Source organism: Cupressus sempervirens, chromosome 3, assembly GCF_028749045.1.
Source record: "Cupressus sempervirens isolate cs-2001-9-10 chromosome 3, ASM2874904v1, whole genome shotgun sequence".
NCBI classification, from domain to species: Eukaryota; Viridiplantae; Streptophyta; class Pinopsida; order Cupressales; family Cupressaceae; genus Cupressus; species Cupressus sempervirens.
Genome location: NC_143120.1, coordinates 1018793030 through 1018818257, shown reverse-complemented (window position 1 = coordinate 1018818257; position 25228 = coordinate 1018793030). Strand labels below are relative to the sequence as shown.

The 25228-nt window shown below is 35.5% G+C and overlaps 1 protein-coding gene across 3 annotated transcripts in view; it reads right to left on the bottom strand.

Moving 5' to 3' along the window:
• Positions 1–303: 303 nt before the first annotated feature.
• The window catches only part of LOC149570242 (ATP-dependent protease La (LON) domain protein), a 67801-nt gene continuing 42876 nt past the window's right edge, over positions 304–25228 (bottom strand). For 2 of the 3 annotated variants that reach the window (XM_089822880.1, XM_089822879.1), the window contains one exon: positions 304–688. In XM_089822880.1, coding sequence (XP_089679006.1) covers positions 531–688 — 158 coding nt within the window. In that variant the 3' untranslated portion in view covers positions 304–530. The remainder of the gene's footprint in view (positions 689–25228) is intronic. The other variant, XM_089822881.1, reaches the window with a different exon arrangement.

Below are 25228 nucleotides of genomic sequence, written 5' to 3'. Positions count from 1 at the left end.
CCCTAATTTCCATACTCTCCAAATCATTACTAAAATTCGATAAATTGAGAGTGGGGAGAATAAACATTATGACCAAACTTTCAACATAGTCACAAAATGACATTATATATATATATATATATATCGGCGTAACCCTTGCACCCTTTAAAGGTGCAAATGCTAGTTCTAATGTTTACAACCTTAAAGGCACGCCATAATCAGAAAGATGGAAGAAAAAGATTGTAACATCAAATAGTTTCAAGGCTGCAACTTTAAAACCAGATACTTCTTAAGAGTTGCAGGACATGCAGAGCAAGAACGGTGTCAATAATAACAATCTCAACATATATGATTTATTGCTCAATGAAATTAAAGACGGACTAGAATATATGTTTGAATGGTACATTTTGTCAGGTCCTCCAGGCCAACGATAATTTCCATTAGAAAACCTTTTACATAAAGATCAAAGCTATTATATATCTTTTGTACAAAGAGACAATTCCATAATCACTTTTAATTTTTCAAAAGCTGAGTACAACAGTAGGCAGGGCCTAGAGTTTTAAAGACTGAATGGCGAGTTTGGCAGCAATTAATGCTTTGCTTTCTTTCACCAATTTCATGACACTCTCCAACCTCTTCTCTGTGCTTCTTGACTCCATTGCATCTAGTCTTGCTTGCAACAATCCCTGTATTTCTGAGACTGTTGCACCTATTTAGATCACCAAAGCAAACATTGTTCATGTAAACGCCTTTGTTCTATGCAGACAAAAAAGCTCACTAAAATAAATTTGATGAGAATGATCAGTTGATCATTACGTACTAAAATGTTTTTTTCACAAATGAAACTATTGCTAGATTTGAATAGAAAGACAGAAGTGCGAGTAAATAATCAACCATAAGATGACCACTGTTTCTGTTCTTGTATCACTAAAAAATTAAAAATAAATAATAATCAACCAAGATGAGAGTTGACCGTAAAATGGACATGCATTCACATGAAAAGAGGATTTTGTTATTTTAATGAAAAACAGCTCAAAGAAAAGTACATGATCAAATTGGTCTCTTCTGTGTTGATACAAATAGAAAACCAAATACCAACCAAAAAAGATGATACTTCTAATTAGCTCGCTTCACTGAAAAGAAATGTATAGTTTATTTTCTATCTTAAGGCTGTGGCAGAGAAGAGCTTTTGAGACCTCTCTATACGATAAGAGTCTGTAAATTATGGACTAAGATGGGTACATGCATTAGAATAAAAATAAGCACTATTTGCAGCTATATAATTACTTGATAACACAGTATGGATTCAAATTATAAGATATGCTTGCAATAGGTATTCCACATACAACTAAAATGATGCTAGCAATTTGAAATAGATATGTATTATTTAAAGGTCATGCCAAGTACCAGATTTTGAATTCTAGCAAAACACAAGTTGGCCCATTTAAAATATCATGCGATCTTTCGTTGGTGTTACTGTACCATATGTTCAGAGAAATAATATCTTCATGGAGCTACGAAAGGAGTGAGATTACATGTTCTAAGTCTTGGCAAGCTTTATTTTCATAGAAATAATGTCTTCCTTTCACTTGGCTATGGAAGGAATCAAATTATTTTTTTCTAAAACCTCTGCAACATATTTTACAATCTTCAGAACAGGGGAAAGGTGAGGCTCTGATATACATTATCAACCTACTCAAACAGGAGTTACGGGTTGGATGCACATTACCAAACTAATCAAACAATTTTTATATGAAAGCTGTCATTTATTGGGAAGTTAGATTCTTATTGTGATGTCACAAACATTTTTCAATTTTCTGCACAAACGTTGCTGTTTCCTTATAACACCATAATTTAAATACATTGCTAAGTACAGAAAAGGCTCAATTTATAAGTTGGAGCACTTCAAAGCAATTGAAACTTCTCAGAATCGATGTCAAGAAAAGCATTTTCCCTAGGTGCAGAAATTTTGTTTATAATGACTGTGGAATTAGGTGCTATAAGCTTTGCAAATCCTAATGCTCGAATTTTATTTATCTTGTATTGCTTATGTAACCTCATGAGAAAAGCCATACCACTTGAATTAGCATTCTACGGTGTGTAATTTGTATTATGACACATCTAAAGAATATTTAACATCATGGAAGATGTGTAAGAGCATTTATGGTGTTGTATAGCATCTATCTGCTACGATGTATAAGAGATTTTATGATATATGTAAAGTACTGTGTCCCTAATCCTATACTGTGCATAAGGATATAAATAATCTGCTTGTAGTTAGAAAAACTCCTAAAATAATTTTATATAGGTAGTTGAGTTGGCCTAGGTGACATCCAAAGCATAAGGTATATATAGAAGCTAGTGGTCAGTTTATGGTTATCATATTGCAAATTGTGTTCTTTGTTGGAAGTCTTGGAGGTCTGCCTTTTTGAAGTGGCTTATTATTCTCAGATAATATTAGGTAATTGCAGCATATTTTCTATTTTATTTTTCTCTTGCACAAGTTAATTCATTACAAGTGGTACAAAAACATAATTTTGAGCTATTTTATTGAAGTTGGCAGGTCAAGTTGTTAAGGATGTGTTTTTCTCAATTTAACAAAATAAGGTCTTTTTCAATGGTTTATCAAGGATATGCTGAAGCTAGCAGTCCAGAGTTAGAATCATTTGGGGTAGATTTAAAGGACTAATTGTAAAATTAGAGTTTCCACCAACTTGCTCCCAAGGCTACAAACGAGCAAAAAAAAAGTTCGAACTTTTGCAGGGTTGGTCAAGAACATATTGAAGTTGCTAAATGTTCATATTTGAGGTAATTTGGACAAGAATTGAAGGAGCTATTGTTAAATTAAGGTTTCCCCCAAATTTTTGCACAAGGCTGCAAATCAGCAAATTTCTTAAAGATCTTTACTGAGAAGTGAGTTCTAAGCCTTGGTAATTTATAATAAAAGAAACAAATTACTAGGATTTTTTGCATAATTTCTTGCACAATTATTTGGGCACACCATGGCAAGGGTTTCGACATGAGATGAAGGAATTCTGTCACACTTGGAAAATCTTCTCACAAGGTTGATCTACTGGATGAAAAGGATTCCATAGTTGTGGAATCTCTTAAGGAGGATATTTCCTCATTAAGGGAGGACAGAAAAGGGTTCAGTAAAAATGAATAGATCTAGAAATTAATAAAAATATCTGATTCTTTTGAGTCTTATGGACTCTAAGCAAGTCGATTTCAATATAAAATTTAGGAAGATGTGTCTTCAAAGGTACAATCAGATTTTAGGATTATCTTAGATCTAGAGATGGATCATCAGCCCCCTCCCCAAAAAAAGAACTTTGTTAATGAACTTCACACCAAAGATGGATATGCCAAAGTTCAATGACAAGGATCCACCAATTGGCTCTGCCAAATGGAGCAGTTTGTTCTTCAGCATGTTCCATGTCAACAAAAGGTTGCAAGAGTATTCTTGTAGTTGGAATCAGAGCATTTTATTTGAGTTATGCAAAAAAGAAAAGAAAGACAAGAGAAGCATTGTCACAACAGCTATGTTCCGGGAGGAGCTCACCACACATTATGCTTCAACCAGATTACTGTTGGCAGTTTGCATTATGTTGTCATTGATGTCAAACTGGTTGGAGATGATGAGAGATGAGATCAGTAAGAGGATGTTCTCAATTGTGTTTATTGTTGGTGTTACCATCAATGACAAAGCAGAAGATTGTAAGCAATATGGATTGAGTATTGCCATTGATGTCAACCTGTTGTGTGTGTTGACGTCAACGTAATGTGAGCAGAGTGTTACCTAATGTGTGGAATATGATAGAGGTATGGAAATGAGTGTTCAGATGGTGTTCTGCTGTGTGATGATCATGTTAAGAAATAGATGTAGACATCCTTTGCAAAAGATCAATCGACAGGGTCGGTGGAGCCCTCCCCACAATGGAGTTTTGAAAATTAGCATTGATGGTTAATCATGGGGGCATCCTAATCACAGTGGCATCGGTGGTGTTGGTCATGATCGCTCTAGTGATGTTCCATTTATTTTTCCTGTTTATAAGGGTTTTCATACAAATAATTTCATGGAGGCTCTTGCCATCTTGTATGCTATGGAACGTGTTGATATGAGTTTTATACCCTTACAACAATTAGGATAGAATAATCAATGTGCCAAGATGAAACATCAAATATTGAATCCTCTCTTGAATAAAGACACTTGTGTTAAAGACTGCAATGGAAGATCGTAAAGGTGACTACAATGTTTCTTCTTAATGGTGGATACTAGCTCAGTGATAATAATGTCATAGGCTAGCATCACAAAGGGACTTATGTTAGTTCGCTAGAATTATGACTTTGAATGATATGGTTTCACAATGTCCAATAAAAACATATTCCAACATCCAACATACAGAATTCAATGAAACTAAACCTACGAATATACATTACTTATATTTCTACTTAACGATGCAAGAAAGAGTGAGAATCCTTGGACTTTACCAAATGCAATCTTGTCATCGTCTCCACTCACCTAGTGCAATCTTCTAACATGCATTCAAATGATGTTCAAAACAAAACCATTTCATGAATCTCATCTTATAAATACAAATCAAAGAGAAAGTAAGGATTGAAGTTAAGTAGTCACTGGACCACACAAGGTAAGACTTACAATCAGTAAGAAGTTGGTGGTTTGATCTATGATTGAAGCAAGCACAAATTCATTCACAATTACTCTTATCCCACTAAATTACTCAAAGAAAATTCTAGCTAAATACTTGAAATCAAATCTATTCTAAGTGAGGAATGTAGATCACCATACAATACTCCAAAAAATATCACAATTATTTATCATACAAAACACAACAATGAATAGGAGATCAAATTTGGTTGTACATCAGTAAGAATTCCCCAACAATCTCTCTTACAAGTAAGAGAAGTGGGGTTTATATACGAGCCCTAATTACAACAAATGACCAAAGTTTAAATAAAATCAATGAACTAGATTACTCCATCACAAACCTCAATTAGAGCAACCACAAATAGCCAATGAGAAAATGCAATTCCTTGAAGACCAATAAGAGGAAACGAAGATGCCTAGTAATTGTACAACTCATCATCCAAGAGATGCATACCATCTTCATAATGGCACTAAGCTCATCCATGCAAATGCTAGGAAGGCTAACTCAATGACCTCTAGCATCTCCATACAGGTATCCAATATGTTTCCCCAATCTGAAGTATGCCTCTATAGTTCACTTATAAAAATCATAGGGGAAAGAAATCTATTCAATGACTCTTCTCAATAGAGTCTATGTTCCTGAAGTAAAGTGATTCTATTTTCTCTTTCAACTTCTCCAAATCCAACTCAATGGAAGCATCAATGTCAAGATCAAGGAATTCCTTGATTGTAACAGGGACTTTCAAATGTATCTCCAGGAAGGATCTCCAATAACAAGATAATCAGCCTATGCATGCTGATCCTCAACAGCAAGACAATCAGCCTGTGCATGCTCAAACGTAGACTTCCTCATGGCTAGTGATAGATTCCAATGACCAAAGTCATATGCACTTCCTCTAACCATTACACCTCCTTGAACTAGAGATAATGCAGTGACACTCTTCAATGCCTTAATACTAAGAATTGTCTTGTCTTCAATTAATTGGAATTCCTTCCATGTGTCCTCCAATCTCTAGACCTTATCCATCAAAATTGTGGTCTTCTCATATGCTTGAACCATCCTAGGAAGAAAATTATCTGACTATTTCTTGATATCACTTGCTCATTCCAGTACCTCTCGATAAGTATTCTTATTGCATCATAAATGCCATGTGATTGCTGAGAAGTAGGCACACAAGGAACAAGTGTTGCATTCTCATGTCTTGCTGGATTCATATGCCTATTTATGTATTCCTTCAACATTGTATTTTCCAACTTTAGCTCATCATCTTTTTCATCTTATCCATCCTTTCTGCAATTGCATCTGTAGTACCCATTAATTCCTAAAATTCTTGCTTCTTAGTAGTTTGCCCAGTGTCAAATGAGGTGATGTGGTAGTCATTTGGAGCAACCTCATCTATAGTATTGTAACCAACTGCAACAGCCTTATGCAAAGTGTGAGATACAGATGCCTCTCTACCAATATTATGGATTTTATTTAGTTTCTTAGGTTCCTTAACCTTACCAATCTTGTTCAAGAATGTTATAATGAAATCCGTTCGAAGTACTTCCTCCACACTTCTCTTCTTCGTACTTTCCTTAAGACAATCAAGAACTCGGGACTAATCCATGCCATCATCTAGTTTCTCATCCTCATTAAATTCGTTCAAGGATGAAATGATCTCATCATCAATTTCCTATGTGTTAAGACTAGGTTGTTTCCTATCATCTCCCAAATCAACTACCAATCATAGAATAGGAGTTGTAGAGCATCCAATCTCCAATGTTCCATGAACCCCAATCCTTTCATCTTCAAACTTGACTTCTGCAAATGCTTTCCAAATTCACCTAACACCCTACTCTTGTGGACTTTTTAGAGCTACGAAAGTTTGCAACTCTGCCATATTGCATTTCCACGAAGGCATTCAAGACCTCGGACTTGCAAACTCTGATCATCTGCTCTATCTCTGTAACTCCAAAGGTCTGGTGTTTGACTCAGTTTCCCAATCTAGTCGCCAAGTGCATCTTAGTCCTTTAGAGCCATTTTTGCATTTCTAGCTTGTCTTAACAATTCATTATTTTTGTTAATGATCATCATTTCTTGCAGATTACGAAATAGGGAACCCACCATTGTCCAAGTTTGTGGACAAGCATACTGAAATCACTAATACAGAGTTGGGAAACATTGATTGGATCCACTTCCTGAGTCTATGCAACAAACCCAATGAGAGATCTGATATGATTACTTCCATGGCGTTGGTCGCCCTGGTGCATGCCTTCTCCCATTCAACATTCATTCAGTCGTCTGATCTTACCATGATTCTGGCTCAACATTGTCTCACAGGAAACAATGGTAAATAATGTAGGTGGTGATGTAGTTATAGGCATTCAGCCCAATATTATTGAATAGGTGTTTTACATCCCACCCTCAATTACATTTTACAACATCTCTTTGGAGAGTACAAGCAGGTGGAGCTCGAAGAATAAGAATTTGGCTAAACAATTGGTACAAGACAACTATTTGATTACACCTATTCCTTGGACCAAGCCGCAAAAGGTGGATATGAGTAGGGGGTACATGATTGCATAATCATATTGTTCTTCTGAGCAAGGTTAAGGGATAACCTTCATCTAGCTATCTAGAGTCGTGGATTGTACATTGCATTGAGAAGATCAAGAGTCGAAAGAATAGGATTGACTCGGTCGCCATTATTAGTGACTCCTTGGATCAACAGTTTATCTCAATAAACAAGACCATAAGTTTTATATGACCTCTTATGTGGTCTACTTGCTAGTTGCTAAGGCGGAATACCCAAGTTTGGTTTAGAGAGGATCCTTGAAAGAAGGAAAGGACTGGTCTCACAAGGTATCTCCTCAGTAGGTCAAGAAGAAGTTGAAGGAAGACAGTCCTGAACTCTACATCATCAATGATGCTTTTGTTTTTTGTCGCCATCCATCACATTGAAGATGACTATGCTAAGAGACTATCGAAGGAAGTTGTTGCCAAGGTTACACAACTTGGTGCATACTGCATACAGTTCAAAACAATATATTCGAGTCTATGGCTTCGTCATTCATCCCAAGAAGTTGCTAAGATATCCCTTAGAAAAATTGATCCTTTTGGGGATCCAGAGGCAAATAGAAAGTGACTATAAAGAGATCAACGGTAAACACAGACATTGCTAGGATCTTCCTATCACATTGGGGGCCTGCACAATCATTGATATGAAGGCAATAAGGACTCCCCATTGGGATTGGGGGTACCTATTGGAAGATTTCCCAACTATCTGACCATCTAGTGGGTCATTTCAAGAATGTAATGTGAAAGAGCTTCTTCCATGAGCCTCAGCTAGAGGACCATGGGATCAACTATGTGGATGACTGAGGTTAAAATTCGAGATTATTGTAGAATGAACCTGCATTTGGTAGAGTGTGCATTTGACATCAAGATCTTGCAAAAGGCATGGAAGAAGGATACCCTGGATGTCCTTGACCCAATATATAATAAGGATGAGATATTCGAACAATTGATCACTAATGCCAAAGTAGCCAAGAAAGAAAATGATGATTTAGAGCATTGGGCTAGGCATATCAGACAATTATGTGGAACTAGATCACCAAACCTTTCAAAATGGATATAGTCCTACAGAGGCCTATGGTAGCTTCCACCAAGTTAGATAAGAACAAAGGTAAGAAGGTGACCATTCCCACATGGAGTCTAGCTGTACCATTATATCCTAATACAGTCTATCGGCACAATAGATCTATTGCATATGAGTGGAGACAGGGAGAAGGCTCAAGCAAAGGGAAGAAAAGGAAAGCATATATTCAAGAGGAACAACCTAAGGCAAAAGAAGTGACTCCAAACTTGCAACCAAAAAGAAGAGGACTCCTACTATTGTAATACAGTTGTAGTCAGGAAAAGAAGGGGAAATTGTATCAAAGAAAGAAGGGTAGTGCTACACCTTCTCCCTACATGAGGCCCATTGTAGAAGAAGAGGATGAATAGGAAGAAGAAGTTCCTCTAACGAGATGAACTCAACAGAGCATGGCTTTTGTGAAGGAACGAAGAAGAAAGAGTCAGATTCAGATGCCTCCCAAGATTAAGGACAACCCCATACAGATCGATGAATCTACTAATCAAGAGGGACCTAGGACAGTAATGGGGCTTGGATGAATTTGGCGTCCAGGATTTTGAATTCACCCCTAAGACGAGGGCAAGCGAACAAAAGACCTTCCTATGGAGATACTCATTGCAGAAACATATATAGAGTCAGGTGGGGATGAGGTGTTTAAGGAAGGAGAAATTAGAATGGAAGCATTGGAGGAGCCTATGAGGCAAGAGTATACTAGAAGTGTCGCCTACTAAGAGGTAATCATTCCACCTCCTCCTCAACAAGCAGAAGAAACTATTCCTCCTTCCCCAGATTTAGAGGTAGAAGTAGAAATGGAAAAGGATACAACCACTAAGGAGCAACAACAAATGCCTTTAGAGGTTCAAAAGCCACAGGTACCCACAAAGGACTCTTCTCCCAAAACAGCAAGAACATACTGAAGTAAGTATGGAAGAGAAGGAAGCAGAGGAAGAAGGAGAAAAGATGAAGCTGGGAAGAATGAGGCTCTCTCTGCCAATGGACAAGCAGAGGTCCTCCCAGAGTCATCGTCTCACTCCAATAAACCAAACTAGTTATCCAAGAAAATTTAATCGAGGTAGAGAACATATACCACAGTTGAGGGTGTCGACATGCTCTCAGTTGGACCATCCTTCCACTTGCCTTGGCTAAAACAGAAACACCTTTATGTCATATGTGAAACAGGATCGATCGAGAAGCTAAAAGGCACAAATAGCCATTTCTTCTCCACAAGAAAACATTGTTGACCTCATGCCCAAGGACTATAGAGTTGAAGAGAATGATCTTGGGCAGCCAGCATGGGAAGGTGGCAAGGCATTCACTGCCATGAGAATGAAACACTTGTTCAAGTGTATGGATATAAATGAAACATTGATCCAAGCCCTCCAAAAGAAAAATGAGGCTTTAGGGGATTTTTGTGATGGAGACTTGGTGGAAGGACAGAACAACATTGTGGATCAGGCCCATGATTGGGACATAATGAAATCGAACCAGGCAATAAAGAAGTGGAGCTTCCAAAAGCTTCTAAAACTATATGAGGGTGCAAAATTAGATAAATCTGATGAATGGTTCTGAGTCATTGGAATTGGAGTGAGAAATGTTTGAAAATGTTCTTTGAGATTGAGGATGAATGGAAAGAAGCATCAAAGAAGATAGCTGAGGGAGACCGTCTTTTTAGTAAGGTGAGTCTAGAGGTATATGAACATTATACAAAACATGTGACTATATTTATGATGAGAGCTCAAAAGTAGTTGTATTTAGGAGTAGATAATGACAGCTCAAAAGTAGTTGTATTTAACAAACTTCCTATAGAGTTATGTGACTATCTTCAAGAATAATAGCATTTTAAGCCTCTGTAATAGTGTTGTTTCTAATCCTTGATTTGCTATATGGTTTCCATTGCTTTCTTCCATATAAGAGTCTTCTTTTTTTTTGACTCCCCATCTTGCATATTATTTTCAATGATACAATATTGCTGCTATATTTCTGATGTTCGTACTTACTTTCCATCTTTGCTCACTCTTTGTGATAAAAAATGGAGACTAAAATTTGGGCTCCACCAATGGCTCTTATTGGGGACATATGCTCCTAGATGGCATAATGAGATTCTAGTTATCTCTCGAGAAGCAAATCATTCATAAGCTTATGCAAAGTGAAATTGGGTGGCCACGGGAGCCGCCAAAAGTGAACACTAATTATTTCCTCTATCAAACACCCGGTTTTGATCATGCAACATCTTCCTTCTAATCATGGTATACTTTTCCTTCATCACTTCAGTCTGCAGCCCATGTTTCAAAAATGTATTAAATGCACTATCTCATAGAGAATATTTATTGGTTCCATTTGATTAATGTGGTCTTTGTTGTCTAACCTTTGTCTTTCCTTTAAGAAATCATCAGGTACATTGTAGTCCTTGCTAAATAGAAGATCCCTATGCATTTGAGCAGCCCTACAAGTAGCTAGATTAAGATCTTTTGCTTGGGTGCCTTCTTCCACATAATTTGCCCTATACTCAAGATGTTGTTTCTCCTTACAAGATGGTTTCAAAGATAGCTCATATTCAGGAAATGTTACTCCTCTCTCATCAAGAATTCCATCAAATATGACACTAGGAAAATTTTCAGAACTATTCTTCAACACATTCTCCTCATTGTGCTTGTCTGATTTAATCTCATCTCCACATGTTTGATACAACTCCTATTCATAGGATGAACTGAGAAAAGTCTCATCTTCTAAATACATAGCATGAGTCTCATCAACTTCAAAAATATCATTAGGTCTACTCTCTTCATCCTAATGCTGATGGACTTGATTGCATAGACAATCCTCTTCAAACAGTGGAATCAAGAACACAGAGAACTCAGACATATCTTTATTTGCTTCCTCTTAAACTTCTTCTAGATCATATGTTGTATGTTGTTCTATTTCATCTCCACCATTTCTATTTTTTCTCCTTCATCTAGTACCCCATGGATATGTGCTGATCCATCAACTTGTTCACCATGGTGAATTGAGAAAAAATTTGACCATTCTTCTCAACATGTTTGTGCTATTCTATGTCTAACAAGGTTGAAATCTCTTCCACACTGAGAGAATCCTCTTCCTCATTTCCACATTCATTGATATATGATGTCATACAAGTATCATTATGGATAGGTTTTTCCTCAGACTGTCCAAATAAGTCTTCTCCAATGTGAAACCTCACTTGACTCATATATTACTTCAGTCCTGCAATCATTCTCCTCTAGAGCCAGTTCTTCATCTATATGTTTGAGAAAAATAAGGAATTGATGATCACATAATTAACGCATTCTATTGAAAGGATCAAAGAGTGGAGGTCAACATTCTAAAGGAATTTCTTGATAGGCCTTAAACATCCTCATGAAGAATTGTATTGCAGATTCCTCTTCTTGGTTTTTTAAGTTCAAAATGGCATTCAAAGAAGACATGTAATTTGGATCTTCTTCGTCATCACTGAGATTGACATCAAGCACAAGGCTTTGTTCACTCCGATCATAAGCCTCCTCTTCTCTATCTTCATTATCTTCTTCTTATATCTAAAAAAGAAGCTTTACATCAATGTCATCTGGTGAGATTCCCAACTCACAAAATTTTCTTATGAAATCCTTGCGTAGGGCCATGACGTCTAAAGGTACTTCCTGAAAAATATTCACCATCCTTATGAACAAATGTGTTGTAGACTCACCTTCATATCTTTCCAAATTGAAAAATGCATCTAAGGGGTTATGTGTGCTTCCTCCATGGTGTAACATTGATCCCCTTCTTGTTCATAATACATATTCTTCTCTTTTATTTCCTATTAGGTAATCAAATCATTTCCTTTTGAGTCTTCTCCCTCAGCAAAGCTACCAACTGAAATCTTTATTAAATAGAGTAGCCACCTTTTATGAGGAATATATGTATTTGTTGATCTCTCGGGTTCCCACTTCCAGCAGAGTACACTTCCAAATAGATAGATAGAACTACTTTCTAATTATAGTCTACGAAATCTGAACTTCGGGTAACTTCACAATACTTATTGTGAGAAACTCTCCCCTACAAAAATCGCTAATTTGTTGGTTGCCAAAACCACATATTCCAGATCCAGGAGTTTTGCCAATTCTCCGATAGGATAACCCAATCAGTTCTAGCCAACGAACGGGAATGACTTTGATTCCACTATACTTTAGGCTTCGTTACACCTAGGCAGGTATACCTTCACCTTAAATCTTGATTGGTAGATCCAAAGGCTTTTCTATAGCGAATTTAAGCTTTGAGAGTTATAAGTTGGCAAAATCTTTAAAACTTGCTCAACATAAAGTTATATGAATGTTTGAAATGATTAAATGTTTTGTATAATGTTTATCAATAATTAATTCAGTGCTTGCAAGAAGGAAGTTCATAGATTTCCAACTTCAATTATAAATCCAATAACTAAAATTTCAATGATTTAAAAGGCCAATGCCTCTGCTTATCTGGGCAACAGAGTCAACTACAACAAGGATTATTACGTACAACTTTATGAGACAATATTTATTTTAAAATATAATCAATTAATCAATTACTCCTATGTTCTGCAAGAGATAAATTCAATATGCAATTCTATGCTAGCCACAAGGAATTGAACTTCTTAGGTGGGAAGTCTGATTAGCCAGAGACAAGGAAACGTATGTATAGCTCACACCATCCCTATTTGTTGAACACAAAATGTGGAAAATACCCAATGAAAAAGCTTTGGTAGAATCATTCAATAATCCTCTTATTGATCATGAAGGATGAATCCAAATTGTAATTTTAATCTCTTTGCATTTTAGATAAACAAAAAACGAAAAAGGTTTTTATTTGCCATTAAAATATAATATATAATTTTACATTAAAAATTCATGTCTTATACTCCTTATTCCTCCTTACAAAAATCTGGACGTAATGTATTACTTCTTACTTTCATGTCCTGTTTTCAAACTGAGTAACACTTAATTATATATTATCCTTTATAAGATATGACTTTTCAAATTAAAGTCATACTCCTTCAAAATTATACACTCTTAATTATATTCACCCCAAACATTATTCTTAATTAAAATGCTTGTAGTAGGTAACCTTATCAGATTTATAATTACCGCTTAAACCGATAATTATTATCTTTCATCCATCGTGATTCATACTCTACATTTTTAATTACCCCTTTTTGGTATCACTCTATATATCAATCATGGAATATATAGCGAATGACTCCATTTTCTACCTTGGGATCTTTATTTCCAGCAAAAGTATGATATTATCCAGACTTACAATCTTTGTCGTTGTCTAGGAAAAGATCTTGTTCAACTCCCGACAGCATGGTTTTCTTCTCATGGTTGATGTGGACATCATCTCTATTGTTTATTCCCTTGTTGATGTTAATCGCTGGAGAGTTAAAAGCAACCCTTAAGTGATAGCATTTGAATTGACTTTTCTGTATTCCGCTTCCTTCCTGCATACATTTGAAAGGCTCTTACCATTCCAATTTCGAAGCATGTGCTGATCTGGATTATTGTCTCAGGTCCCTCCAATATGCTGACGTGTCTCTTAACACCTACGGTAGATACATATCTGTCTAAAATGCCTGAACGCTGCTCTATCTGTATACAACATAAAACTTCTGAAAGGCCTGAGTCATCCATCAACAAAGGGTCACTCCATGTTGATACAATCATTCAATGTTTTAACGGAACTTGCTTCATATGATTTTGTCTTCTTGGATTTGCAAATAATCACTGTATATAAGTATAGTTTTATCGTAACAACTCCATCATTTCTGAATTTGTTTGTCTTCGCTGCTTGTTGATGTTGTTGAGATTCTGCTTTAAGACAGGATCATGTCGCTTCTATTTCTTCAGTCTTAGTTAAAAAGCGTGGATTCTCCATCTATAATGGAATTGTTCATATAGGTTCTGATCAAGTTGATCAGCAGTAGCAACACTTAGTGTTTGGGCATGACTCTTATCATACACAGAGTGAAACACTTCTCCCTTGTCGACATCCAATTCCTCCCATTTCTCAAAAGCTTCAGCTCTATTGGGATCTTGTGATGTAGTATCTGATACTTTTATCCTCTCTTTGCAGTCTTCAAGGCACCGCCAATAGTACAAAAAGGATTCTGACTCATTCTTTCTAAAGATTGCAAATGTGTTTTAGATGATGAGGGTACATTAGGATCACACATGCCTTCTTTTCTATTATCAGGGATGATGATGAGAGCTCAGAAGTAGCTGTATTTAACACACCTCCTATAGAACTATGTGACTATCTTCAAGAATAATATCAATTTGAGCCTCCGTAATGGTGTTGTTTCTAATCCTTGATTTGCTTTATGATTACCATTGCTTTCTTCCATATAAAAGTTTTCTTTTTTTCTTGATTCCCCATCTTGCATATTATTTTCAATGGTACAATATCGCACTGCTATATTTCTGATGTTCATACTAACTTTCCATCTTTGCTCACTCTTGGTGATCAAAAATAGAGACTAAAATTCAGGCTACATCAAACTCCTTGGCTTGGTTTTCAGTTTTCTTATCCTCGGGCGATTTCTTTTCCAGCTTCTAGGCTTTGTTCACCACCTTTGACCACCAATAGTCAATCCTTTGCATTTCTATATTGTTGTTGCATGCCCTTTTTAAGAAAATTTTAGTTGGAATTTAACCCATTCGACCAATGTGGGATTAAAATACCTCTCACTAAAACTCATACAACCAGCATTTAATATATTCTCTTTTTATTTATTAATTTTCAATTTATTAATTTTCAATTTACGTCACTAGGGAAATCTTCTATAAGGATTATAATCAAGTTGCTGAAAGTTACCATCACCAAAAGGGGAAATTTAATATTCATCAGGATTACATTTCAATTGAAATCCTTGTCCATAAGGAAAAATTGATCCCTATAAGGATTATTATAATTCCACACTTGAATTTTTTTACCTTGATTTACCCACAAAGGGGAAATTCAATCCCCATTTGGATAGTAAAAGTTCCAGTACTTAGCATTTTTCATCTATCCTTAATAACCTGCTTGGGGAAAATCAACCTCCATCTAGAAAAGAGAAATTCTACGTTCATCTACAATTTCTTGACTTTGAAGCTTAAAAGTTTTCCAAGTGTTTGAAAGGAAAAATCATCTCCATTGGGTCAGGAAAAAATCCGCATCCATATGGACAAAGTAGTTGCCTTAATAATTTCTAAATCCAGGGGGGAAACTGATCTGCATCTAGACTCTTCACTTTGCTACAACTCTTTGATTTTTCTCATCGCTAATATCTTTTGAAGTGGGAAAATTCTACCTCCATGCGGATTTTTATCATTTTAAGAGGGAAGGTTCTATTTCCATCCAAATTATCAATCTTGCAAGTGGGGAAATTCTATTTCCATTCGGATTTTCATCATTTTAAGTGGTTAAACTTTTATTTCCATCCAAATCTTATGCATTTTTATGAAGAAAATTTGAATTTATTAGGATTTTCACATTTTAAGTATGGAAAATCAATTTCATAAGCATTTTAAAGCCCTTGCACATTTAATATATTTTGGACAATCTGAGTAGCCAAAACAATAATGTACTTATTTTAATCTCAACCCATTGCAACTTGATTTAGAAGAACATTGATCTAAACATCCTAACTTGTATTCGCAACCCAAAAAACTGACTATTCAACTCTTTTGATCTCTAAATTATCACTTCGACTATCGATACCTAACAACTATGAGCAAAAAGAGGGGGTCCCCATTTGTAATGGAGGAATGGTGCAGAAAGGTCACAATAGAAGGCATTCTTGTTCTTGGGTGGGCATGGATTATTTGTGAATTTGATTCTCAGATGGAGGTGACTTTGTTGAATGGGTAGTGGTTGGATGATCTTAGTTGGCACATAGCTTTGGTTATTAAACAAATATTTTGATTGTGTAGTTCCTTGGAAACTATTACTTTCAAACACATTCCTAGGAAGTTGAATGGTGTGGTAGATTGCTTGGCAAAATGGGAATATTGTGGATAGGGGACAATTAGCTCAAGATTTGTCACATATATTGGATAGCTTAATAGATAAGGTTCTATCGTGCCCATTCTCCAACAGGAGGCCAGCTTTGTATTTATTTTTTTGTTTGAATAAAAAACTTATCCCTCTCTTAGTCAAAAAGAATGATTAGTCATGTAGTCAATTTAACAATTGTTTAGCGGTAAAACTATGCTTATTTTCTGAAGGGAAGAAAAATCTCATTCACAAATGGAGAAGAGCATAAATGTGCTCCATTTGGTTTTAGGACCGCCATACAGTTTGTTAAGGTTTAGGCAGATATAAGCAATGAAGAATATTAAGATAATGCACAAATATAAAAGATGGAAAAAGAAATAACACAATTTAGCATGGTTCACCTAATATGGGCTTCATCCACCAGAGAAACAACCGTCCACTAATTTTATTATCCAATGAAGAGTAAATTACATTCTAGCACACTTCCTTGTCATGCAAATGCTTATTTATTTTGCCCCTTTTAGGCAGTTTACAATTGTTGGTTGACAAAATTAACCCTAACCCTAAAAGAATTCCTCGTCATCTTATCCTCATACTTGTAAACTTGTACTTGTATTCTCATAATCTTGTATTCTTTTACTCATACGAGAAAAATTATCTATGCTGACATTACAACAGCCTTTAGAGTCGACACCTCCACCCAACAAGTGTACAGTACTTACATGGTTAGTCGTCACAAATCAACAATCTCCCACTTAGAGACTATTCAAGCTCCGCACCAAACAATCTCCCACTTAGAGATTGGTCCTGCAGCAGTATTGCTGTCCCTGAAACTCCTACTGGATAAACACACCTATACTTGACCAATTCTCATTTCCACTACGATCAAGCTTGAAGACTAATGGAAACTAAGTAGGAAGTTTCTCTAATGTAACTGCCTTGGTCAACATATATAAAAGATTCTTGCTATTATGCATCTTCTCCAACTTCAATTGTTCATCCTCAAAAATTGAGATTATGAAATGATACCGAAGTTGTATTTGTTTGGCCTTAGAATGAAGGGTTGAGTTCTTTGCAAGGTGAATCTCTTAATGTCACTGTAAAACCAACTATTCTCTTGTGTCTTGTCCATTTCCTCCATAAACCTTTGTTACCAATTTGTCTCCTCACTAGTCTATGTAGCAGCAACATATTCTACTACGTGTTTGGCCTTAGAATGAAGGGTTGAGTTCTTTGCAAGGTGAATCCCTGATTGTCACTGTAAAACCAACTATTCTCTTGTGTCTTGTCCATTTCCTCCATAAACCTTTGTCACCAAATTGTCTCCTCACTAGTCTTTGTACAAGCAACAGTGTACAAGCAACATATTTTGCTTTAGTAGTTGAAAGTGCTACAAAATTTTGCAATTTGGTATTCTAGTTGATTGTTGTGCCACCTACGATAAAAAGATACCCTGCAGTGCTCTTCCTGCTATCAATATCTCTTGCTAAATCTGAATCAATGTAGCCTTGTAAAGTGTAAAGGAAGCCTCCAAACATAAGGACTCAGTTGTGGTAGTTCTCAAATACCTGAGAATCCATTTTACTACATTTCAGTGCTCTTTTCCAAGAATGTTCATATGCTTGCTCATAACTCCCACTACGTGTGCAATATATACCCTGTACACACCATGGCATACATCAAGTTGTTAATCATTCAAGAGTATGAAACCTTAGACATGTACTCCATCTCCTCCTACATCTTGGGGCTCAGCTCCTTGGACAATTTAAAGTGTTTAGGCAAAGATGTAATAACCCGTTTTGAATCTTGCATCTAAAACTTGTTCAACACCATTTGTATGTGGTCTCTCTAAGACAATGTCAATGTGTGACTGTTCTTGTCCCTAGTTATTCTCACCAAGGATTTGTTTTGTTGCACCAAAACCCTTCATAGAAAATGACTGCCAATTTCTATATAATGTCATTTATATGTTGCATATTAGACTTAGTAGCAAGCTTATTATCAACATAGAATAACAAGATAATGTAGCTATCATTATCCAATCTCTTCAAATAAACATTATGATCCAAATGACCTCTGTTATAACCTTGGTCAGCCATGAACATATCAAATTTCAAATACCATTGATGAGGTGTTTGTTTCAATCCATACAAGCTCTTCTTCAACCTATAGACTATGTCCTTACCTTTGACCGCATATCCTTATGGTCATTGCACATGAATCTTTCTCCAAATCTTCATGAAGAAAAAGTTGTGTTGACATCTAATTGTTCCAAATGCATATCTTCTATGGGCTACAAAATTTAGGATAGTTTGAGCTGAAGCCATTTTAACAAGAAGAAAAAATATTTCATCAAAATCAATACTTTCGTCTGTGCAAAACCTTTTACTACAAGTCTAGCCTTGTAGCTTTTCTCGCCTATGTGTTCTTCCTTTAACCCGTAAATCCATTTGTTAGACAATGCTCTTTTAAAAACCTTTAGGCAATTCAACTAACTCCCAAGTTTGATTCTGTACCAACGAATCCATCTCCTCTTCAATTCTTTGCTCCCACTTTTTCCTAATTTCAAACTGCATTGCTTCTGCATAACTTTCTGCTTCACCAAAATCAGTCAATAAGACATAATATATAAAGGAGAATATCGTTCAAGTGGCCTACCTATTTTGGAAGATCTTATTACTGGAGTTTGAGGAACTTATCAGGATTCTGTTGGTTCAATATTATATGGCACTATTGGGACTACATTTATTAGAATGTCACCAACCACAACACGTTTTTTGTGTTCCTCTTCTTGCTTCTTGCCTATATTCGATCCTTGTATGACCTTTTCATTGAATATGGCATCTCTATTCCTAATGATTTTATGATCCTCAAAATCCCATAAACAATAATCAAAATCACTAACTTTGTATCCAATGAAAGTAAACTTATTAGATCTGGCCTTAAGCTTTGATGGATTTTCTATATCAATATGGACAAATGCTTCATAACCAAAAGTTTTCAAAAATTAGTAGTTTACCTTTTTGCATGTCCATGCCTCCTCTAGAATACCACCATCCAAGGAACTTGAAGGCCCTCTGATTATCAAGTAAACACTAGTATTTGCAACATATGCCCATATCTAATCCGAGACTCTTTAGTTGTTTCCTATCTCATTGAAAACTAAAGCTTTTGATTTCTTAAAGACTTCAAATACATCAGATTTTATGGGAATGAAATTAACCCAAGTTTTCTTAGCTGCATCATCAATAAAAGTAACATAATAATAAGATCCACCAAGAGATGGTACCTTGGTTGGTCCCCATACATCAGGATACACAGGTTCTAACCATTCAGTTTTCTTTTCCTTCCCAACCCTAAGAAATTTGACCCCCTTCTGTTTTCCATAAACACAGTTTTCACAAAAATCCAAATCAACATGTTTCAAACTTGACAATAAAATAATTTTAATGGAGAAGCTTCATCCCCTTCTCACTTATGTACCCAATAGAGTTGTATACATTCATGTGGAAGTTGGGGAAATAGAATAATTAGTATTTCCAGTACGTAAGTACAATGTACCTTCCTTTGCCCCTTTTTCTATTATCAATGAACCTTTAATAACCTTCCATGAATTATCTATGAATATGACTATGCAACTTTCACTTCCCAATTGTGCTACTAATATTAAATTTATTCTCAAATCAGGAGCATGTCTCACCGTTTTCAACACCATTGATTATTATTTCATAATTTTATCTGTATGTTTCTCTTTCCAACAATTTTGCATGGTTCATCATTAATTAAATAAACCTGTCCAGGAAATATTTTCTATGGGGCATGGTGCAAAAAGAAGCCCCTGAATCTAACACCCAAGAATCAATAATATCATCCAAAGAAAGAACCAAAGCATCTTGTAACACATCACCTACTAAATTTGCTTCCTTATTATTTTCTTGTAGTCCATCTCCTTGTTTCCCCATCTGAGACTAACAATCTCTCTTCAGATGTCCTTCCTTTCCACATTATTAACACTCCACATTTACCCTAGCTTAGGATCTGGCATTTCTAATTTGCTATGATTACTTGGGCTCTTCCCTCTGTCATCCCCTATTCTCAACAGCCAAAACATTAACTAATGTCTCACCTGTGCTTTTCCATTGCATTTCCTCACTAAGATAACACCAAGGACATCACTAAAATTTTAAGTGTTTGAAGTAAAAGCAAAGTTACTTATAGCCATGACCAAGTCATTCCAACTTCTAGGTAATGACCATTAAAACAATGAGTGCCCTAACCTCATCATAAAAATTTACTTTTATAAAGCTTGTAACTGTGTCAAACTTATTCAAATGATCACTAACAGACCCAACCTCTAACATTTTCATATTAAATAAATGTTTCATTAAATACCTTATTCAAGGTCAACGATTTCACATACAATTTTGTCTAACACCTTTATTAGACCCTCTATTGTTTCTTTTGCATATTGAAAGTCAGTAACCATGCAAGGAACAGTTGTCTTGCTCCTAGTGCCTTCCTATAAAAAACCTTTCATTGTTCATCTAAAGTAGTTGTCAACTTTTTGCCTACACCCAACGGTAAGAATAGATCCTTCTGATATAGGTAATCTATCATTTGCATCGTCCATATAAGATAGCTTTGGCTGTTGAACTTATCAACCTTAAGAATGTCTTCCTCTACCATTGCTACTGTATCATTGAAAAATACACCAATTTGATACCAGTTGTTATGATTTAGGCAGATATGAGGAATAAACAATATTAAAATAAACTAAAGAAATAGATAAGACAGAAAAACAAATAACACAAAGATCTAACGTGGTTCACATAGTATGGGCCATAGTTGGAAAACTTGCCAAAGCTAAAAACTTGCTAAGGCCTGAAAAATTAATTCGGGGAAAACTTGGTCAGTTTTTGGTAAAAACTTGGGAACTTCAAAAATCGCTTAAATTTAATTAGACGTGCATTCTTTTGACAAAATGTTATGAGAAGATGCATCCAATGAGTCAATAAATGAGAGCACAAAAGAAACAAGCTTAGTCTAGATATATTTAAACACAAAGTGGGTACAAAATCGCATTCTCATGAGGAATGTTGATGGCTGGAAGTAAAATAGTAAATAATTTATGTAAAACTAAAAGTAAATACATCCTTCCAATTACATATTTCTCTTCTCAGTTCTAATAAATGCTAAGGGGAGGTAGAACTAGAGGGTCTAGTCCTAGAAGTCTACACAAGGCATGATTGTGCCTTCTCACACAGTATGTTTGACTCAGTCTATGGCTTGTCCCCCACCCTGCATGTAGCTTTGCCTCTAGCTTCTCTTGGCGCTAGCAGAGACTACTCATTCAACTTAATGTCATCTAGTGTGAAAACCAAATCAACCCCCCTCCTCTTTAGCCTGCCTTTCCAAATCATTGATATCATCCTCTTCAAAAACTTGGATTCAAATCTACCTTAAATCTGCTTCAAATCGATAGAAATCAGTTTGCAAGTATTTGGAAGACTATTTTCCCCCTCAACAAATGCCAAAAAAGAAATTAACTTTGGCTATTTTCTTCGTTTAACTGTTATTATATAACTATGACCAAGTTCTTAATAAAAGCTCACTGAGTTTTTGCCAAAAGTTTGGCAAGTTTTTGACGCCAATAAAAGTCGTTAAAACTCGCGAGGCCAAAAAACTCGGCCACTTTTTGCAACTCGAAGAGTACTCTGCCAGTAGTCCATCTATGGTATGGGCTACATCCACCAGAGAAATAGTCGTGCACTAATTTTATTATCCAATGAAGAGTAAATTACAACCTAACACACTTTTCTTATCTCACAACTGCTCATTTATCATGCCCCTTTTAGGCAGTTTACAAATGTTGACTAACAAAACAAACCCTACCCTAAAAGAATATTCTCATAATCTTTTCCTCATATTTGTATTCTTGTATTCTCGTACTTGTACGAAAAAAATCCACATTGGCACATTGCATGGACATTACAACAGGACACCTCCACCCAATGAGTGTATAGTACTTGCATGATTAGTCACCATAACCAACAATAGCTCCAATTTCCACCCACTCCAAACACATCTATCATAATTGAAGTTGTTGAACAATTTTTCGCTGAAATGATAGCTAATAATGAATTTCAATATAATAAGAGTTTCACTCAAGGGCCAAGTATTCTAGAATGACTTCCTCTTGGTTCCCTGTAGATTAGTCATCTGGCTCAAAACATGAAGGTGAAAACAATTAATGGAACTCTGGTCATCTTGGAGGTAAACTTGTTTTTGACTGTTGCCATCAGTGATGCTCTTCCATCTTTGTTAAAACCTACCAGAAGTCCAATCTGGCCAAGAGTTAATTATGATTTCCCCTAGCTAGAAATTAGCATGCTGTGAAGAATGACTTGGACTTGATTAAAAAGTTCAGAGAAAATAATGAGATTCTGAACATCTGAATAGTCAATATGACATATTAAACTACTCTATCAATGATACCCAAGCCATCTCAGGTCACATTCCATGATCAATCATCGGGATGTCAGAAGATATGTGAAGATTATTGCTCTCAATATTCAATATTTGCAATGCCAAGAGAGGATCATCTAGGCAAGAAATATCTTAGAAGCTACACAAAGTGTGTTGTGTCCAGGTTTATGGCATTCCCAAAATCGGTCAATCTAGAGCTGATAAAAGGAACTATGAAAATCATTGAAGGAACCATTCACTATGAGTATGAACTGAAATAAACTAGAAGTCGCACTTTCAAGTGGATTAACTGTACTGTTCAGTTTGCATGAATAACAGGAAAATGTTAGGCTATGCATTACTTTTGGGTTGATTCCAATATTAAGTACCCAGAAGTGAGCTATCATTCTATGGAAATATTGTATTCCATTATTGAAGAATATAAAGGAGCATGAAGTGTGCATAGTAATGAGGCTGAGAATTACGAAGAGTACTTCAAAGTCTACAAGTACATCAAGTGCAAGCAACACCAATATTTTCTAACAAAGAAAGCCCTGTTCAGCTTCTTATGAATCCACCCTATTAACACTACTGCTACAGTGATATCATAAAGTTTGTGCAAAATAGTCTCAACTGATGTATTGCGTAGCTCAGAATCAGCTTGCAAATATTCAGAGAATGTCTTTAAGAAGAAACAAATTTGAAAGTATGGTTAATGTGAAAATATTTAAGCAAATAGATAATCACTGAGGAAGTGCCAGAGATAATGCTCTTTTTTTTCAGTTTTAAAAATACCGCAAAAAACAGTTCTATATCAGACTAAAGGTGCAATCATAGATTCTCTGCCTCCATGCATTATGAAACAGCACAATCATGTTGATCTGTACTGTTATGTAAAAATTTACCATTTTAAACAAAGCCCATGATCAGGCATGTATGTCTTCTGCAACTGACATTTTTCCAGCTGCATTCATTTATTGCCCTTAGTTTAAAATCAACATATATTTTGTCCATAATCTTAAATTCTGATTCTCTAAAAGTGCTACTATCTAGATATTGGTTTGTTCTTTTATATAAGTATTTGTTATATATGAAAATGTAAATTTGGATAAAATGGAAAAGTACTGGCGTAATTATTTATTCATCACAACTTATATTAAGTTCACTAGGATAATTAACACTTAATAATTGTTCAGTCGTGTAAAATTAGGACATAGTTGAGCACATGTAACATCTTCTTGATTGATGAAAGCACATGCCACCTCTACCTCATTCAACTCTTCAATTGACAGTAGTAAGGTACCACCTCGCACAAATCAAGTTGGGTCTACTTGATACCATAGATCTTGCATGTAGGATGAAATGATCCTCCAGATCACTAAAATTTGCAAGGACATTTTTTCTCTTGGTTCATGCATCTCAAAGCCTATATATATAGCAGTCATTTCATTCATTTGATCATTTAGAAAATGTGATATCCCTGTCAAGATAGGGTAACAATAAATAAATAAAATAGGAATAGAATATTAATATCATATTATAATATATTAAAGTATAGAGAATTAAATATTTATTATCTAAAATGATTTAAAATAATATTTAAAGTAATAATCATATTATATAAGTGAATATATTATGCCTAATATATGTAATAATATTGATATAAATAAAATAATAATAATATTAATTATAAGAAATATAATGTATGATTATCAAAGAGATTAAGAGGAATGGCAGGTGGAAATGGCGACCCTGGCGATCAGGGCTTTGGAAGGAGATATGGCTACAGAGATCAGTAGGGCGACAGAAGAACAAATCCAAGCAGATTTCAAGTGCCATGGGGGAATCTTTTTTTTCAGTCTCGAAGAAGATTTTTTAATAAATCATACAATCAAAATGAGGCATGGAAAAAAACTAATGGAAGAGATGCAGGTTTGTTTAGAAAGCATAGATGGGGGTTGTTCGATCCTGGCTCTAGATTACCAGGAAGGGCAAGCAAAAATGTTCCAAATGAAAGAATATCAGGTTTGACAGGGTTCGGTGGGTATGGAAGGGAAGGAAAGCCTAGCCGGATTGGTGGGAAACATAGCCGTTACATCTATCCAATGCCCAATAATTTTAAATTCAAAAATATTGAACAAAATTTTTGGAGAAAGGAGCAGGTGAAAATCACATGTAGAGAAGAGAGAAATGCCCTTGTGGAAAAGGTATGTATTGAGTCAAATTTTAAAAAGATTCAAAGAGGCACTACATTATTTATTAATAATCATGCATGGAAGGATTCAATGAGTAGATTAAGAAATCAAGCTTTCTTTATGAAGTGGTTGGGGTTGTGGCCTGATGTAACAAAAATACAGGCATGGATTGATCGAAACTGGGGAGAGAATATGACCTTGAAATTGCTCTCAAATGAGTTTTTGATGATCATATGCCCCTCAAAATCAAAAAAGGAAGAATTATGAAGGGAGGGCCTTACATGATAGGATAGAGGAGT